Source organism: Myotis yumanensis, unplaced genomic scaffold, assembly GCF_028538775.1.
Source record: "Myotis yumanensis isolate MYYU_CA2020_CCGP unplaced genomic scaffold, mMyoYum1.0.hap1 SCAF_10, whole genome shotgun sequence".
Lineage (NCBI taxonomy): Eukaryota > Metazoa > Chordata > Mammalia > Chiroptera > Vespertilionidae > Myotis > Myotis yumanensis.
In genome coordinates this window covers 41,297,611-41,318,366 of record NW_027223761.1, presented here as the reverse complement: position 1 = coordinate 41,318,366, position 20,756 = coordinate 41,297,611, and the positions used below count along the sequence as shown (strand labels likewise).

The 20,756-nt window shown below is 38.4% G+C and overlaps 3 protein-coding genes across 3 annotated transcripts; all 3 read right to left on the bottom strand.

The window, feature by feature from the left end:
• Positions 1-552: 552 nt before the first annotated feature.
• Positions 553-1,503, bottom strand: LOC139018419 (olfactory receptor 52J3-like). Its single transcript, XM_070427032.1, has one exon. The coding sequence runs from the start codon at positions 1,501-1,503 to the stop codon at positions 553-555; it is 951 nt and encodes a 316-aa protein (XP_070283133.1).
• A 7,631-nt stretch (positions 1,504-9,134) lies between these two features.
• LOC139018418 (olfactory receptor 52K2-like) lies at positions 9,135-10,085 on the bottom strand. The gene has a single exon (XM_070427031.1). It carries the CDS (start codon positions 10,077-10,079, stop codon positions 9,135-9,137), a length of 945 nt encoding a protein of 314 aa, XP_070283132.1. The 5' UTR covers positions 10,080-10,085.
• An 8,626-nt stretch (positions 10,086-18,711) lies between these two features.
• LOC139018417 (olfactory receptor 52K2-like) lies at positions 18,712-19,662 on the bottom strand. The gene has a single exon (XM_070427030.1). It carries the CDS (start codon positions 19,654-19,656, stop codon positions 18,712-18,714), a length of 945 nt encoding a protein of 314 aa, XP_070283131.1. The 5' UTR covers positions 19,657-19,662.
• Between the last annotated feature and the right edge of the window lie 1,094 nt (positions 19,663-20,756).

The following is a 20,756-nucleotide window of genomic DNA, read 5'->3' as shown; positions in this document are numbered from 1 at the left end:
CAAGCTAAAGTATTTTTAAATACCAAAGAATATTTGATAATCTAAGTCTCAATCATAGTCCCAATTTCTTTAAAATGAAAAGAGATTTAAAATTTTCAGATACATACTTTGTCCATGATTATTATTCTACTTTTAGTTCCTAGATCATTAACTGTTACAAGCAAGAAAAAAATGCTGTCTCTCTATAAATTTGTACTGACACCTATATACCAGTTATTCAAGGTCAATGTACATATCTTAGCTAATAAATAATAGAATGAGCAAGCACTTGCCATTAATATATACTCTAGGTTTGATTCTAGGTTTCTAGGTACTGGGCAGACATGAATTAAGAAATGACCCTATACTGAATATAGACATGTCTCTCACAAAATAGCACACAATTGCCAGGACTACTTTATTTCATATGTTAACCATAGTCTTTAAAATAAATATGACACAATTTTTACCTGGAAAGTTTCTGTCTTCTCAGATAATATAGATCTACTTGAATATAAACAAGACCATAGTTCCATGGTAACACCTGTCTTGCTGATTAATTTTTTTAAAACCTTACAAACTCAAACACATATTTGTGAGTACTTTAAGAATACTTTCCCGGATAATTTTGGTTTTAACACCATAGATGATAGGGTTCATCATAGGAGGAATCAGAAGATAAATGTTGGCTATAAGGATGTGGATGTGTGGAGCTATGTTATGACCAAATCTGTGGGTGATAAAGGAGAAAAAGGCAGGTATATAAAACACTAAGATGACCCAAACATGTGAGCCACATGTGCTCAAGGTCTTGAGTCTGGCCTCCTTTGATGGGAGACGAAACACAGCATGAAAAATGAGAATGTAAGAGCAGATTATCATTATGAAGTCCAGCCCACCAGTAAGGAAGGCAAGAATTAAGCCATATAATCTGTGGACCCTGGTATTAGCACAGGCCAGTTTGATCAGGGCCATAAATTCACAGTAGGTGTGGGCAATGGTGTTGGTTTTGCAATAGGGAAGCCTCATCAGTAAGAAAGGATGTGGAGTCAGCAGGATAACGCCACGTAGGACAATGGCCAGACTCAAAGCCATGATCACTCCATGTGTCAGGATGGTGGAATGCCTCAGAGGGTTGCAGATGGCCACATATCGGTCAAAGGCCATAGCCAACAGGAATCCCGACTCCATGGTGGACAAAGAGTGGATGAAAAATATCTGGATGAGGCAGGCTTTAAAGTTGATTTCTCTGTCATCGAACCAGAAGATACTGAGAATCTTGGGAACCACAGTGGTGCAAAGCATCAGGTCATTCACAGAGAGCATGCAGAGGAAGAGATACATGGGTTCATGAAGACTGGGCTGTGTCTTGATGATGAATACAAGGACACAATTTCCCATCACAGCCAGGAGATAGACCAGGCAAAAAGGGATGGAGATCCAGACATGAGCAGCCTCCAGCCCTGGGATTCCAAGGAGGAGGAAAGTAGCTGGGTGGACATTGGTTCTATTTGGAAATAACATTTCAGAGTCGCTAAACCTGCTCTAGCCTTAGTGTTGTGAAATTATTTTCAGTAGATTGAGCAAAACATATATTCTCGGTTTATACCTAAAATATGTGATACCTATTCTGACAATCAGTGGTAGGAAATTTTGCACCTGTTTCAAGTATGTGGTGAAGAGATGTGGAATTAGCCAGTAATATTTGCTTTAAACTCAAAATCCAAAAGATAAAAGAAAGAGTAGACTCTGTCTTAGGGAAAAGAAAGAACAGGTCATATATCTCATTTCTGCCCCACTATATAAATACCACCTAATAAGTGCTGCAAATATAACATGTGCTTACTTAAATGGCTTATAATTTTATTAAACATATAAATTAATAAGAACAAATGAGGCTGATTTTCAAATGAGAATTAGAAAGTTATTGCTCTGATTATGTCTCCAAAGCATATTTTCACCTATGAGGCCCATTTATTTAACTTCATTAGAAAATTATTTATATATAAGCCCATCATAATATAAAGCACATTGCTATTTTAGGTTAAAAACACTTATTAAACCTAGTATAAGTCAATTTATGTGAATATGATCAGATTGATAAGCAAAGACAAATTTGAATATATGGACCATTTAAAGAGAGCATGATTTTTAGTTTTACTTGATCTCTATGTTACTATCACGTCATAAAGTGTAAACTAAACATCCAGCCATATTTCCCAGACACATCTCCATAGTGGTGTCCTAATGTGCACTATCTCAGTATGACTAATTTCATTCATCATTATTCTATGTCTTAAATATCTTTACATCTCCAAAATATTTTGTTCAGCTGTTTCTACTAGTAAGTCCATAAAAAGTTACTGAATGGCTGCCTTTCTTTTACCCACCCTGTGTTGGATACCCTGTAAATGGCCTTACAATGTAGCCACTAAAATATTCAAGGCTGGCACTGCAAGAGAAGTGTCTGAGCCTGCTTCAGCCCTATGGCTGGAGTCCATTTGTTACTCATTACCTATGCTGCATAGAGTGTTAAATATTTTTAATTCCTCTCCTGTTTTTCTTTCCACTAGCAATGCTGCTGTCTCATGTAGTCCTGCTACCTCTTCATCTGGCTGGTCTTTTTGCCTGGGTTGCACTCTTCTCTCAGAAGGCTATAAGGCAAATCAGTTGCCTCCCACTGCTTCCTCCGGTGCCTACAGGTCTTTCAGAGGGTTATACAAAATGAATGCCTCATGTGAATGCCTGTCAATGGTCATACATGAGAGTAGCTTTCTTTGTTGAGGATTCTCGCTGATTGGGCAGATGACATCCTTTGAGGGTTTTGCAGCCACCAGAGGACTAGCCTCAGGAACTAATAATTAAAAAGTCCCTGGGAAGGCATTAGAGTCATAATGGTGATTATTTACTTGTATTTTGGTGAGAGTAAACAAATACTGATTATATAGGCAAAAAGTTCTCTTTGCAGCATGAAACTGATTTAGCTTTCCATAGTCCCACATTTTTCAACAGTAGAATTATGAGTCAGTATGGTTTAGAGCAGTGATTTTTTAACATTTTTCATCTCATGACACACATAAACAAATGACAAAAACATATTTTTTGCTAACCTGACAAAAATGGGTATGATTGCGATTGATTTGCAAAAAATAAAGATAAAAATAATTACCTACCCTTTTTGATCCAAAGTGATTTTAAAAAAAAATCAGGTGTCTCTACTTATACATTGGGATATCAGGTACCAAATATCAACAAATCAGACACAACCTTCTTCTGCGATGTGACCAATAAGAGACATCTCTATTTTATGACCTATGTTTTTATGGTTCAAGACAGGGTATTCACACCAGAAGGCTATTGTTGTGTTGGCTCTTGTCATTTTTTATTTGACATTCTTAAGGAAAAGAGGTCAGTTCCCTGACTAAATAGTCAGGTATTGCATATTTTAAAAATTCTTGCAGCACACTGGTTGAAAATTACTGGTTTAGAGCAATGCTAATAAAATATTATCCATGCAATACCTGCCTCAAAATCACCTGATGGATCGTATTTCCCTCCAGATATTTTCTAAAATTTCATATTTCTAGATATTGTCTATTATATCAATTATCTGATATTATTTTCTTTAAAAGGCGGATAATAATATCTACTTTTCAGGAGTAGATTATTGTGTAACTGCCTACTTGTACTTCTTAATCCCTTTGAAATAAGTGGGAAATTATCTACACAGACAGAGCTCACTGTGCCGAGTGTCCTGACAGAGTTAGTCTGACCACACAAAAGGAGCAGAGACTCAATCACTGTTGCAGGTCTTAAGCCTGCTACCTGCTACCTACTTTTCTTCCTCCCCGAGGAACAAATTGAGACTTGCATTTGATACTTCAAAGTATATAATGGGAAATTTTGGAATTTTATTTGCGAGTTAAATTTCTTTTTCTTTATCTTTTCTAAAAAATGAAAACTGTGCCCTGTCTGTGTGGCTCAGTAGTTGAGCACTGACCCATGAACCAAGAGGTCACTGGTTCCATTCCTGCTCAGGGCACATGCCCAGGTTGTGGGTTTGATCCTCAGTAGGGGGTGTGCAGGAGGCAGCCAATTGATGTTGCTTCTCTCTCACAGAGGTTTCTATCTCCCTATCCATCTCCCTTACTCTCTCTCTAAAAATCAATAAAAACATTCTAAAAAACTGAAACCTGCCCTTTTAACATCTACTTAAAGATATAATGAACAACATAAACTGATGAACAAAAGATGAATCTAGAGACATAGGATCATAGAACAGACTTGTGAAACCTCAGAGGGAAGGCAGGGGAGGGTGGGTGGGGGGTAGGGGGTCATTGAGGGGGTAAGACATCAACTTGTATGCATATAAGCATAACCAATGGACACAGACAATAGGGTGGGGGGTGGGATGAAGGCTGGGGCTGGGAGGCAGAGGCAGGCTGGGAGAGAACAGTGGAGGAAAGGGGGACATATGTAATACTTTCAACAATCTATATATATAAAGAGCCAGGCTCTGTAACACCCAAAACGACCAAAGGCTCAACTGAACACTGGAAGTTAGTTCTGCAATAAGTGCTGTGGGCGCCCCAGTGACCCAGCACTGACTGCCGAGGGGGCTGTGGATCAGGCCCGGAGAAAGGCCCAGAGAGAGAAGCAGTGTCTGATCTGCAGCCCCCATGGCAGTCAGTGATGGGTCGCTCCGGTGGAAGTCAGCACTGATTGCTGCTGCTGTGGGCGCGGCTACCCAGCACTGACTGCTGAGGGGGCTGTGGGTCAGGCCCGGAAAGAGGCCTGGAGAGAGAAGCAGGGTCTAATCTGCAGCCTCCATGGCAGCTGTTGATCAGCTCTTGCTTCTCTTTCTCTCTGGGCCACACCAGCAGCCTTGCTGATAAGCCCTGCCTCTCTGATCAGCCCGGAAATAGGCCCAGAGACTCTGACTGGCATAGAAATTGACCAATCAGAACCTAATCTGGGTGAACTGCAAAGGCAGAACCTAAGGTGGGGGCTGAGGAGGGGTTTTAAGGGCAACAGCTGTTTGGTGTAAGGTATAAGAAAGCGGTTCAATATTTAATGACTGGTTTGGCAGTATAGTGCATATGGCTGGCTATTAGTCCAGATATAGGATATGTGTTTTTGTCTGCCAAGAGCATGTCCTCCTGCTGAAAAGGCTTTCCCCCCCTTTTAAGCAATTCTATCCTATATAATCTATCTATACTAATAAAAGGGTAATATGCTAATTAGACCAGGTCGACTGGCCATCTTCTGGACATCCAACTTCCTTCTAGACAAAGCCATGGTGGTGAGGACCGAGGCAGAGGCAGTTAGGGGCGATCAGGCTGGCAGGGGAGGGTGGTTGGGGGCAAGATTAAGCCGGTAGGGGAGGGCATTTGGGGGCGAGATCAGGCCTGCAGGGGAGGGCAGTTAGGTGCGATCAGGCAGGTAGAGGCAATTAGGGCCGATCAGGTCAGAAGGGGAGAGCAGTTAGGGGCGAGATCAGGCAGAGGGGTTAGGGGCAATCAGGCAGGCAAGCAGAGGCACTTAGGTGCGATCAGGCAGGCAGGCAGGTGAGCAGTTAGGAGCCAGTGGTCCCAGATTGAGAGAGGAATGTTGGGCTACTGGTTTAGGACATCCCACAAGGGGTCCCCAATTGGAGAGGGTGCAGGCTGGCCTGAGGGACACCCCCCTTCCCCCTCATGAATTTCTTGCACTCTAGTAAAGAATAATAATTTTTTAAATAAAGATACGCTGATTCCTTTTGGAGCCATACAGAAAAAAGTATATCTACTTCTTATCATGGTCCTTTAAATATGTGAAGACATCTATAAATGTCCTTAGGCTATGCTGTGTTTTTATTTTAAAGAGATGATGTGTATATCCCTAATCATCTCCTTTTCCTTGATATTTTCCAATTTTTTCATGTTCTTAAAAGAAGGGTGCTTTAGCAGAATGTGCTGGATCACAGACAGGGAAGCAATTTACATTCCTGTGATCCTGACTTGAGATATGTTGCTTCACAAAAATTGTAGAGACTTTCTCCAACATTTATTATCATATCGGAAGTCTTTGTGATATACCTATGGCAAATATTTCCAACTGTCTTATCCTAGAACATAGTTGCTGAATGATTTCACCTTAATTATGAGAGGTAGGTATAAAACTGGTAAATATTAAACTGCTTTATGAGGGTGATTCTAAAAAGCCCTAATGCTTTTAATAGGAAATACAGGTTATAATAATAGAGGAAAACATTGTCATTTACACCTAAGAGCTAATTTTTAATTGCATCTTGAATTTCATGGCCTATATACAGAGAAAATAAAATCAAAACAAGAATTTATCAGTAAACTGCAACTCAAAATAGGCATTGTTGTGTGCCTAGAAGATTCGTGGTGTAATTATTTGTAATCCATGTTAGACTTAGACTAAAAGAGACCTTACAGTTAACGCATACATGCAATTGCAGTTAAATTTCTTAACAGTATCATTCCTCAATCTAATCAGAAATCAGGTATTAAGGTCAGAACTAATTCTAGAATTATTTTTCTTAATCCCAGAAGCTATCCAATGTAGTCTTAATCCAAATACACATAGAAAAGTCAAATGTCTAGTCACCCAGAGAACATGGCATTTCAACTACTTCAGCTAACTCCATGGGTTTTTTGTTTGTTTTTTTGGTTTGTTATTGAATGATTCAGACTCAGATTTGTAATTTAATGTTTTCATTGTATTATCATAAATTCCCACATGAACACACTTTTTTTAAAAAAAAGCTTAATTTCACAACATATTTGGCATTCTCTTACTAACTTTACTCTCTATTTTTCAATCATAATAAAACAATAAGAGTAGACAATATTTATGATATGTTTACTATGAATCAGATACTATGATTAGTGCTGAAATTGTATCAGTGGTTCCTAACAGAGTTGATGAACTTAAGGAGCATTTTAGAAATTTCTTGGTGTGGTTTTGTCATTGACACAATTTGAGAAGCACTATTAAATTTAATAAATGTAAACCAGAGAGAATCCTCATGCAATACATAATTCCTCCATACTTACAACCCTCCACAAATGTTCTGTATCTGAGAGAAATTTCAGATATGCAACTGAACATCGTGTAGTTAAAAAATACTTTGTATTATGTTAAGGGAAATAAGCCAGTCAGGGAAAGACAAAAACCATGTGATTTCACTCATATGTGGAATCTAATGAACAAACTGAACTAACAAGCAAAATAGAGACAGATTCATAGATAGAGAGTGGGCTGACAGCTCTGAGAGATGGGCAGGCAGAGAGAATGGGGGGATTGAGCAACAAAAGGGGGAAAAAAAGAATAAAACCAGAGTGTAGAGATTGTGGTGGGGAGGGGAGTGGGTGAGGTGGAAGAGGGACTAAGGGACTAAAAGGTGGTAGGAAGAATAAAATAAATACTATAATGTTCTGAATGTATAATTTTACCGTGCTTTGTATTTATTGTTCTGAATGTAGTTTTTTAAAAAACTTTGCTATACTAGTTATCATAAATTATCTTTTCATGGTTTTAAAATGAAAACATGAACTTGATATTCTAGAACAGTGGTCGGCAAACTGGCTCGGCAAACCGCGGCTCGTGAGCCACATGCGGCTCTTTGGCCTCTTGAGTGTGGCTCTTCCACAGAATACAGGCTCTTCCACAAAATACTGACCTCTGTGCATGGGCCACGAAGTTTCAATCGCACTGTACGTGCATGCCCGCACGTGGTATTTTGTGGAAGAGCCACACTCAAGGGGGCAAAGAGCCGCATGTGGCTCACAAGCTGCAGTTTGCCAACCACGATTCTAGAAAATTAACTATCATGTATATAAAGTGAATATTGTATATTGTTGTGTTAAGACTATGAATAACAAGTTTTTCAACATTTTTAAATAGAAAAAAATTCATTTTTTTAAAAAAAAGATATCACCAAATGCAATATTTCTCATGGTATTTGAGTAATCGATAAAATATGCCAGGATTTACCAGAATTTATAACTTTTGCATTCACATTTTTCTATGCATAAGTACAAGGACCTGACTACTTTATTATCTCATCTAGTGAGGTTATATATACTTTTACTTTTATATTATTACTAGAGGCCCAGTGCATGAGATTTATGCACTTGGGGGTCCCTCAGACTGGCCTGCACCCTCTAGCAGTCCAGGAGCCCTTGGGGGATATCCAACTGATGGCTTAGGCCCGTTTCCTGTGGGGAGCTGGCCTGCTGTCAGTTGGACATCCTTAAAGCTGCTGCGGAGGCGGGAGAGGCTCCCTCCACTGCCGCAGGGCTTGCCAGGCCACCATGAGCCCAGTTCGGGGCTTCTGGCTAAGCTGCGTTTCCCCTGTGGGAACACACTGACCACCAGGAGGCAGGTCCTACGTTGAGTGTCTGCCCCTTGGTGGTCAGTGCGTGTCATAGTGACTGGTTGTTCCGCTGTTCGGTTGATTTGCATATTAGCTTTTTATTATACAGGATTTGGGTACTTACCTTTTTAAAAAACTTACTATTTTTTATTTAGGAGGGTAAAATATACATTAGAAAACTTTGTTGCATAAAGGGGTAATTATATTTTATTATGTTCAGAATTATTAATGTACATTATTTTATTAAGACTCAAGTTCACAACCATGGATTATGAATTATTATCTTTGTATTATATATGAACCTTAATCTAAATCTCACATCTCAAACTACATGAAGTTTTCAAAGAATTTTTTAACAGAAAAATTTCATAACCCCAAGTTAGGCAATGTCTTAGATATGACACATAAAGCATGATCCATAAAAGAAAATTAGATAAATTAAACTTCATTAAAATTAAAATTATTTCAATATAAAGTTATTCATGGCTTAATAAGTCCCAAAGACTATACTAAATACAAGGTTAGGGAAGATAAATAATACTAATAATTAAAAGTTTTGCTCTAATTTTTTCTACTTCTTCTGTATCTGCTACAATTGCTAATGATCACTGAACTCAATATACCTACCAATCTTTACTATCCAATATTAATCCAAAATTTAGATGAAAACTTTTCTACTTCAAGGCAATGCTGATTCATTTTCAACATTTCTTGTTTAATAAAACTCTCATCTTTGTTGGTGATTTGAGGATTCAAAAACCTTGCAAAGTCAAACACTTTTGACTGCTAACAATTTAAAGAATCCCTCCCTGATTCGTTTGGTTTTAACACCATAAATAATAGGATTCATCATAGGTGGAATGAGAAGATATATATTGGCTATAAAAATATGGATATGTGGAGCAATGTGTTGACCAAATCTATGAGTGAGAAAAGAGAAAAAGGCTGGTGTGTAAAACACCAAGATGACCCATACATGGGAGACACAGGTACTTAAGGTCTTCAGGCGGGCAGCTTTGGATGGAAGATTAAAGACAGTGAAGAGAATAAGGACATAGGAACAGATGATCAATATGAAATCCAATCCCCCTGTCAGGAATGCCACAATTAGGCTGTAGGCTCTCCGAATCTTGGTCTCAGTGCAAACCAGCTTTATCAGGGCCATGAACTCACAATAAGTATGGGAGATGACATTAGTTTTGCAGTAGGAAAGCCACCTCAGCAGGAAGGGGTGTGGACTGAGGAGGACAGCGCCTCTGAAGACAATGAACATACCCAAGCCTACAATCACTGTAGGTGTTAAGATAGTGGAATGGTTTAGTGGGTGGCAGATGGCTACATATCGGTCAAAGGCCATGGCCAAGATAAATCCAGATTCCATAGTAGACAGAGAATGGATAAGATACATTTGTGTGAGGCAGGCTTCAAAGTAGATCTCTCTGTCATTGAACCAGAAGAGACTGAGTATCTTGGGAAGTGTAGAAGAAGTAAGCATCAGATCAGCCACTGAGAGCATGCATAGAAAGAAGTACATAGGTTCATGCAGTTTGTGGTCTGTCTTGACAATTAATAAAAGGGCAACATTTCCCGTCAGTGACAGTAGGTAGACCAGGCAGAAAGGAATGGAAATCCATTTGTGGGCAGCCTCCAATCCTGGAATTCCAAGCAGTAGGAAGATGGTTGGTTGAAGACTGGTCCTGTTATAACCTGCCATTATCCAAACAATGGATATTCCATGATCCTGTCCAAATTAAACATCACAAAGATTTTAAATATATAAAGACCATCATTTTACTGTTATGGCTGGGATAAGATCTTAACATGCAACTGGCTATAGAATAATTTCTTCAGTATTAAATTGTCTCAATGCATCAATACATAAGGCTCTGATTTTTGGGTAAGAAAAGTAGTAGAAAGGAATTCTCTATACCTTTTTTCTCCTCCTTCTCTCTCTCTCCTCTGCTTTTTCTTTTTTTTTTCAGAAAGTATTATCCAGTTGGCTAAATAAATTTTAGCAATATTATGTAGTTTTTAGAGGAAGTGTCGATATATTTCTGAATACCAAAATAGAATTTCCTACCATTTTAAACAGTCAAAAAAATAAAAGCCCAATCACCATGAATGAAATCAACAATTTTATTATTAACTCCTGCTACTACCTCCCAAAGATTGCGCTAATTGTTATAAGGAGAAAGCATATGTTGGGAATACTAAAGAAAAATTGGTTCAATAAAGAAGTGAGGAGAAAACTGATCTTATATTGAAAGACGAGTAATTGAGTTAATAAAGGAAGGAGCCTTATCTTCATAAAATCAGCCAAACAGAATGGTATTGAAGATAATCCAATATAGAAAATGGCTAAGTCTAGAAAGTGCTGGTGTTCAAGTTACTAGATATTTGTCCTCTTTTTAAAATGATCAATTAAATTCTTCCAGAAGGTACATAATATATTCTTCAGTCATACAATGCACGCGGTGCTGATTTTTGCTTCCCAAGTCAATTTAAATGCAACTCATGGCTCAAGATAGCAGGTTATCAGAAGTGTGTATTGGGATATACTGTTTTGGAAAGGTCTCCTAACAATCCTAAATTTTAAATTGATAAATCGTTACTTTGGTTCAATTATTTGTATATAATAAGCTTATATAATATTTGGCATCCTTTGAGTCTGAATAGAACAAAATTTAATAAAAACAAATAAGGTTTTGAGCAAATGTAGTTCACGACTAAATTCTAAGGCTAGTTTAACAAAAATTATGAACAACACATACATCTCAGCTTAAATATTAAATTAATCTTCTTCCACCTTATTATTTTGTCAATTCAAGAAGTTGTGCCATCTTTCAGACGACCACCAAGGCAAAATCTTCACTGCTGTGACTGGACCTAGGAACTCCAGCCTAGGCTCCACCATTCCCTTATCAGTGAATTGTCCCTTCTTACCTTATTCACAGCTCCTCTGCCTATAATCTGATTATCTTACTTCCACAAATAGATGGTCTCACTACTCAGCCTGAGGCTCAACATAATATTGGATATAATTACAACAGGGCCCATTACACTTCTTATCCTGGGGGAACAGAGGCCTGCAAGGAATATCCTATGTATAGACTCTTATGAGAATGCTATTTGATTGTAGGCAGTTTCACTAATCTCAATCTCAAAAGGCACAATTTGGTCTCTTGGACTCAGTCTTATGGTGTCCATGCCACTTGAATTCTGAGCTTAGACATCAATAGGAGGTAGTATCTGGATTCCAGGTCTTGTGAGATCATTGGTTTATTGTACCCATGGGTTTAAGCACTAAATGGTTTCTTACAACACATGTAGTGAGAGCTAGGAGTGAGGATATTTTGGAGCAATGAATTTATGAATAAACACGGTGATTATATTAATCTTACATGCTTCTAGATATTCTTAAATAATTCACCTGAATCAGTTTTAGTTCTGAAAATCAACTAAAGCTCCAGGATATTTTATAGTATGTTTCTATTCTTGAATTCCCCGGAAATTTGTTTGATTGAATACAGTGTATGCATTATCCCCATGTATAAAAGCATTATTATTTGTGTTTTAGTTGGCATGCTTATACAATGATTGTATATATTTTGCTACACACATGTTCCTTCTCATTCTATTCTGCTCTGTATTTCAGGAAAAGTGAACGTTACAGGCTATGTTTCTCAGGATCATAGATCATTTTTCTTTAGACAGGGTTTGTTCAATGTGCTATGACAATTCTCTCTATTTCTCTATTTCTTCTACTGCATCTATTCCATGGCTCCAGATTTTGCCAGAGGGTACTTCCAGGGTTTCAGCTTCTAGTGAGAGACTCGTATTTCTGAGATGTGATTTAACTAGTGGTGCCTCTGTGTGTTGCTGGCTAGAGTTGTTGTGGATTTTTGTGGTTTCTAATTTCTGGAAGTCCTCACTGTCAAATGTTAGGTTTATCTGAAGTTCTATAATTTGTGTAGATAATGAACTGTATTAAAGATGCTCTGTAATAAATAATATTTCCTGGTTTGATTCTGACTAACACAGATGCCACTCATAATAATATAGGGCTAGTTACCTCAGAAACTCATTGAGTTGAAGAAATGATAGAGTGTTGTCCTCCTAGTTATCTCTTTAAAAATAGTAGAAAGGGAATGAATAATCAAAAGATACCAACAACCTCAACAGAAAAAAAATGTCATACATGAAAAACTCACAACTACTTTGTGATAAACGATGAAATACTGAAAGCTTTTCCTCTACGGTCAGGAGCATTAAAAGAATGCCCACTTTTACTATTTGTATTCAACATAACACTGAAAATCATAGCCAGAGAAATTAGACAAGAAAAAGAAATAAAAGGCATCCATATTGGAAAAGTAAAATTATCTGTTTATAACTAAAATCACCTTATAAATATAAAACTATAAAGATCTCTTTCTCCCTTTCTCTCTCAGACACACACACACACACACACACACACACACACACACACACACTGTAGACCTAATAAAGAATTAAATTACAGAATACAAAATTATCATGTACAAAAACAGTTGTATTTCTCTACACTATAAATGAGCCATCTGAAAAAGAAATTATAAAATTTCATGGACAATAATATTAAAAAATAAATGAGGCATAAACTGAAGTTAAGATTAAAATTTGTACACTGAAAACTGCAAAAAATGCTGAAAGAAAGTAAACACAAATAAATGGAAATACATCTTGTGTTCATGGATTAGAACACTTAATATTGTTAATATGCCAATACTACCTAGACTGATCTTCAGATTCAGTGCAATTTCTATCAATGTTGCAATGGCATTTTTTGTATAAATATAAAAATCAATATGAATTCTCAAGTGGTCCTGAATACAAAAAAACCCAAAAAACAAATCTTGAAAAAAATGGAACTTACTAGAAAGCTATAGTAATCAAACTGGGATAAAAACAAATATATAGACTATGAATAGAATAAAAGGCCCAAAATTAAGCTCTTACAAAGATGTTTAAGTAATTTCTGCAAAGGTGCCAAGACCATTCAATGAAGGAAAGGTAGTTTTTCAACAAATGGGTTGAAACACCCAGTCTACATACAAAAGAATGAAGTTGGACTTTTATCTAATCTAATAAAAGAGAAACATGCAAATTGAGCATAACTTTGCTACTCCCTTAGCCACACCCACCAGCCAATCAGAGCGACTATATACAAATTAACCCAACCAAGATGGTGGCCAGCAGCCACGGAACTGGAGCAAACAGGAGGTTTGGTTGTCCCAGCGATGGAGGAAGCCAAGCTTCCTGTGTGCCCTGGCCCACTGTGGCCACTGCTAAAGGCAACAAAGTTTCAATTATAGAAGATAAATAAATCCCAGATACTTGCTTCTAGCCAGCCTCCATTGGGAGCTTGGGTGGCTGGAGGCCGTGGCCAGCCTGCAAACAGCCATCAGCCCCTCACCCAGGCTTGCCAGACACCCCATGGGACCCCCACCCTGAATGGGCTGTGGCCAGTCTGCAAACAACCATCAGCCCCTCACCCAGGCTGGCCAGGCACCCCAGCGGGGACTCCCACCTTGAAGGGGTTGTGGACAGCCTGCAAACAGCCATCAGCCTCTTACCCAGACTGGCCACACCCACATGGGCTGAAGTTCCCTGCTGGGGGTCTTGGCTAGCCTGCAAACAGCCACTAGCCCCTCACCCAGGCTGGCCAGGCACCCAAGCAGGACCCCCCTACCTGAAGGGGGTGTGGCCAGTCTAAAAATGTCCCTCAGCCCCTCATCCAGGCTGGCCAGGCACTCCAGCGAGACCCCCACCCTGATCCGAGGCACCCTTCAGGGCAAACCAGCCAGCCCCCACCCATGCACCAGGCATATAATAAAAGGGTAATATGCAAATTGACCCTAACAGCAGAACGACTGGGAATGACTGGTCACTATGACACACACTAACCACGAGGGTGCAGAAGCTTAATGCAGGAGCTGCCCCCTGGTGGTGAGTGCGCTCCCACAAGGAGAGCTCAGCCACAAGCCAGGCTGATGGCTGCCAGCACAGCAGTGGTGGCGGGAGCCACTCCCGCCTCCTCAGCAGCGCTAAGGATATCTGACTGCAGCTTAGGCCTGGTGCCCGCTGGCAAGTGGACATCCCCTGAGGGCTCCTGGGCTGCCAGAGGGATGTCTGATTGCCAGCTTTGGCCAGATCCCCCGGGGAGCGGGCCTAAGCCAGCAGGTGGACATCCCCCGAGGTGTACCAGGTTGTGAGAGGGCACAGGCCGAGCTGATGGACCCCTCCGAGGGCACAAATTTTTGTGCACTGGGCCTCTAGTTTATATATATAAAGAGCCAGGGTCTGTAACATCCAAAAGGACCAAAGGCTCGACCGAACACCTGAAGTTAGTTCTGCAGTCAGTGCTGTGGGCACCACAGTGACCCAGTACTGACTGCCGAGGGGGATGTGGGTCAGGCCCGGAGAGAGGCCCAGAGAGAGAAGCAGTGTCTGATCCGCAGCCCCCATGGCAGTCAGTGCTGGGTCAGTGTCATGGAAGTCAGTCCTGTAGTCAGTGCTGGGTTGCTGCAGTGACCAGCACTGACTGCTGAGGGGGCAGTGGATCAGACCGGGAGAGAGGACCGAAGAAAGAAGCAGGGTCTGATCTGCAGCCTCCATGGCAGCTGTTGATCAGCCCTTGCCTCATTTTCTCTCTGGGCCTCACTAGCAGCCTTGCTGATCAGCCCCGCCTCTCTGATCAGGTCCAGAGATAGGCCCAGAGACGCTGACTGGCATAGAAACTGACCAATCAGAACCTAATCTGGGTGAACTGCAAAGGCAGAACCTAAGGTGGGGGCTGAGGAGGGGTTTTAAGGGCAACAGCTGTTTGGTGTAAGGTGTAAGAAAGCGGTTCAATATTTAATGACTGGTTTGGCAGTATAGTGCATATGGCTGGCTATTAGTCCAGATATAGGATATGTGTTTTTGTCTGCCAAGAGCATCTCCTCCTGCTTAAAGGCTTTTCCTTTCCTTTTAAGCAATCCTATCCTATATAATCTATCTATACTAATAAAAGGGTAATATGCTAATTAGACCGGGTCAACCGGCCCTCTTCCGGACATCCGACTTCCTTCTGGACAAAGCCATGGTGGTGGGGGCCAAGGCAGAGGCAGTTTGGGGCAATCAGGCTGGCAGGAGAGGGCACTTGGGGGCGAGATCAGGCCTGCAGGGGAGGGCAGTTAGGTGCAATCAGGCAGGTAGAGGCAATTAGGGCCGATCAGGTCAACAGGGGAGAGCAGTTAGGGGCGATCAGGCAGAGGGGTTAGGAGCAATCAGGCAGGCAGGCAGGTGAGCAGTTAGGAGCCAGTGGTCCCAGATTGAGAGAGGGGTGTTCGGCTACTGGTTTAGGACATCCCACAGGGGGTCCCCGATTGGAGAGGGTGCAGGCTGGCCTGAGGGACACCCCCACCGCCCCCGCACGAATTTCATGCACTGGGCCTCTACTAAAGAATAATAATTAAAAAAAAAAAAAAAAGATATGCTGCTTCCTTTTGGAGCCATACAGAAAAAGGTATATCTACTTCTTATCATGGTCCTTTAAATATGTGAAGACATCTATAAATGTCCTTAGGCTATGCTGTGTTTTTATTTTAAAGAGATGATGTGTATATCCCTAATCATCTCCTTTTCCTTGATATTTTCCAATTTTTTCATGTTCTTAAAAGAAGGGTGCTTTAGCAGAATGTGCTGGATCACGGACAGGGAAGCTATTTACATTCCTGTGATCCTGACTTGAGATATGTTGCTTCACAAAAATTGTAGAGACTTTCTCCAACATTTATTATCATATCGGAAGTCTTTGTGATATACCTATGGTAAATATTTCCAACTGTCTTATCCTACAACATAGTTGCTGAATGATTTCACCCTAATTATGAGAGGTAGGTATAAAACTGGTAAATATTAAACTGCTTTATGAGGGTGATTCTAAAAAGCCCTAATGCTTTCAATAGGAAATACAGGTTATAATAGTAGAGAAAAACATTGTCATTTACACCTGAGAGCTAATTTTTTATTGCATCTTGAATTTTATGGCTTATATACAGAGAAAATAAAATCAAAACAAGAATTTGTCAGTAAACTGCAACTCAAAATAGGCATTGTTGTGTGCCTAGAAGATTCGTGGTGTAATTATTTGTAACCCATGTTAGACTTAGACTAAAAGGGACATTACACTTAACACATACATGCAATTTCAGTTAAATTTCTTAACAGTATCATTCCTGAGTCTAATCAGAAATCAGGTACTAAGGTCAGAACTATTTCTAGAATTATTTTTCTTAATCCCAGAAGCTATCCAATGTAGTCTTAATCCAAATACACATAGAAAAGTCAAATGTCTAGTTGCCCAGAGAACATGGCATTTCAACGACTTCAGCTAACTCTATGCGTGTTTTTTTGGGTTTTGTTTTTTTGGGTTTTTTGCTATTGAATTATTCAGACTCAGATTTGTAATTTAATGTTTTCATTGTATTATCATAAATTCTCACATGAACACACTTTTTAAAAAAAAGCTTAATTTCACAACATATTTGGCATTCTCTTATTAACTTTACTCTCTCTATTCTCAATAATAATAAAAATAATAAGAGTAGACAATATTTATGATATGTTTACTATGAATCAGTTATTATGATTAGTGCTGTAATTTTATCAGTGATTCCTAACAGAGTTGATGAACTTAAGGAGCATTTTAGAAATTTCTTGGTGTGGTTTTGTCATTGTCACAATTTGGGAAGCACTATTAAATTTAGTAAATATAAACTAGAGAGAATCCTCCTGCAATACATAAGATAATTCCTTCATACTTCCAACTCTCCACAAATGTTCCGTATCTGAGAGTAATGTCAGATATGCAACTGAACATTTGTAGTTGAAAAATACTTTATATATTATGCTAAGGGAAATAAGCCAGTCAGAGAAAGACAAGAAACATATGATTTCATTCATATGTGGAATCTAATGAACAAACTGAACTAACAAGCAAAATAGAGATAGATTCATAGGTAGAGTGTGGGCTGACAGCTCTGAGGGATGGGCAATCAGAGGGATTGGAAGGACTGAGCAACAAAAGGGAAAAAGAGAGAGAGAACTAGTGAATACAAACCATAGTGTGGAGATTGTGGTGGCGAGGGGAGGGGGTGTAGGAGGGAGAGGGTATAGGGGGGATAAATAGTGGTAGAAAAAATAAAATAAATACTATAATGTTCTGAATGTATAATTTTACCTTGCTTTGTATTTATTGTTCTGAATTAGCTTTTGCTTTAGGAGTTATTATAAATTATCTTTTCATGGTTTTAAAATGGAAACATGAACTTGATATTCTAGAAAATTAACTATCATGTATGTAAAGTGAATATTGTGTTAAGACTATAAATAACAAGTTTTTAAACATTTTTAAATGGAAAAAGAAAATTCATTTTTTAAAAAAATGACATCACCAAATGCAATATTTCTCATGGCATTTGAGCAATAGATAAAATATACCAGGATTAACTGGCATTTATAACTTTCACATTCACATTTATTCTATGCAAAAGTACAAGGACCTGACTGCTTTATTATGTCATCTAGTGTTGTCATGCACAAGTATATATATATATATATATATATATATATATAGAAACTTTTACTTTTATATTATTATTTGGGTACTTATATATTTTCTTAAACTTACTGTTTTTTATTTAGGAGAGTAAAATAGACATTAGAAAACTGTTGTATAAAGGGGGAATTATATTTTATTACGTTTGGAATTATTAATATGTATTATGTTATTTAAGACTCAACTTCACAACCATGGATTATGGATTATTACCTTTGTATTATATATGAACCTTAATCTAAATCTCACATCTCAAACTACATGAAGTTTTCAAAGAATTTTTTAACAGGAAAATTTCATAACCTCAAGTTAGGCAATTAATTTCTTAGATATGACACAAAAAGGATGATCCATAAAAAAAAATTAGATAAATTAGACTTCATTAAAATTAAAATGATTTCAATATAAAGTTATTTATGGCTTAATAAGTCCCAAAGACTATACTAAATACAAGGTTAAGGAAGATAAATAATACTAATAATTAAAAGTTTTGCTCTAATTTTTTCTACTTCTTCTGTATCTGCTATAATTGCTACTGCTCACTGAAGTCAATATACTTACCAATCTTAACTATCCAATATTAATCCAAAATTTAGATGAAAACTTTTCTACTTCAAGGCAATGCTGATTCATTTTCAACATTTCTTGTTTTATAAAACTCTCATCTTTGATGGTGATTTGAGGATTCACAAACCTTGCAAAGTCAAACACTTTTGACTGCTAACAATTTAAAGAATCCCTCCCTGATTCGTTTGGTTTTAACACCATAAATAATAGGATTCATCATAGGTGGAACGAGAAGGTATATATTGGCTATAAAAATGTGGATATGTGGAGTAATGTGTTGACCAAATCTATGAGTGAGAAAAGAGAAAAAGGCTGGTGTGTAAGACACCAAGATGACCCATACATGGGAGACACAGGTACTTAAGGTCTTCAGGCGGGCAGCTTTGGATGGAAGATTAAAGACAGTGAAGAGAATAAGGACATAGGAACAGATGATCAATATGAAATCCAATCCCCCTGTCAGGAATGCCACAATTAGGCTGTAGGCTCTCCGAATCTTGGTCTCAGTGCAAACCAGCTTTATCAGGGCCATGAACTCACAATAAGTATGGGAGATGACATTAGTTTTGCAGTAGGAAAGCCACCTCAGCAGGAAGGGGTGTGGACTGAGGAGGACAGCGCCTCTGAAGACAATGAACATACCCAAGCCTACAATCACTGTAGGTGTTAAGATAGTGGAATGGTTTAGTGGGTGGCAGATGGCTACATATCGGTCAAAGGCCATGGCCAAGATAAATCCAGATTCCATAGTAGACAGAGAATGGATAAGATACATTTGTGTGAGGCAGGCTTCAAAGTAGATCTCTCTGTCATTGAACCAGAAGAGACTGAGTATCTTGGGAAGTGTAGAAGAAGTAAGCATCAGATCAGCCACTGAGAGCATGCATAGAAAGAAGTACATAGGTTCATGCAGTTTGTGGTCTGTCTTGACAATTAATAAAAGGGCAACATTTCCCGTCAGTGACAGTAGGTAGACCAGGCAGAAAGGAATGGAAATCCATTTGTGGGCAGCCTCCAATCCTGGAATTCCAAGCAGTAGGAAGATGGTTGGTTGAAGACTGGTCCTGTTATAACCTGCCATTATCCAAATAATGGATATTCCATGATCCTGTCCAAATTAAACATCACAAAGATTTTAAATATATAAAGACCAACATTTTACTGTTATGGCTGGGGAGAGATGTTAACATCCAATAACATGCAACTAGCTATAGAATAATTTCTTCACTATTAAATTGTCTCAATGCATCAATACATAAGGCTCTGATTTTTGGGTAAGAAAAGTAGTAGAAAGAAATTCTCTACCCATCTTTTCTCTTTCTTCTCTCTTTCTCTCTCCTCTACTTTTTCTTTTTTCCCCAGAAAGTATTATCCAGTTGGCTAAATACATTTTAGCAATATTATGTAGTTTTTAGATGTAGTGTCGATATATTTCTGAATACCAAAATATAATTTCCTACCATCTTAAACAGTCAAAAAAATAAAAGCCCAATCATCATGAATGAGATCAACAATTTGTATATTTAACTCCTGCTACCACTTCCCAAAGATTCACTTACAGATATAAGGAGAAAGGATATGTTGGGAATACTAAAGAAAAATTGGTTCAATAAAGAAGTGAGGAGAAAACTGATCTTATATTGGAAGATGAGTAATTGAGTTAATAAAGGAAGGAGCCTTATCTTCATAAAAGCAGCCAAACAGAATGGTAAGAAATCACTTTGCGAAGATAATCCAATATAGAAAATGACTAAGTCTGGAAAGAGTTGGTGTTCAGGTTACTAGATATTTGTCCTCTTTTTAAAATGATCAATTAAATTCTTCCAGAAGGTACATTAAAAATTCTTCAGTCATACAATTCACTTGGTGCTGATTTTTGCTTCCCAAGTAAACTTAAACACAACTCTTGGCTCAAGATAGCAGGTTATCAGAAGTGTGTATTGGGATATATTGTTTTGGAAAGGTCTCTTAACAATCCTAAATTCTAAATTGATAAATCATTACTTTGGTTTAAATATTTGTATGTAATAAGCTTATATAATATTAGGCATCCTTTGAGTCTGAATAGAACAAAATTTAATAAAAACAAATAAGGTTTTGAGTAAATATAGTTCAAGACTAAATTCTAAGGCTAGTTTAACAAAAATTATGAACAACACATACATCTCAGCTTAAATATTA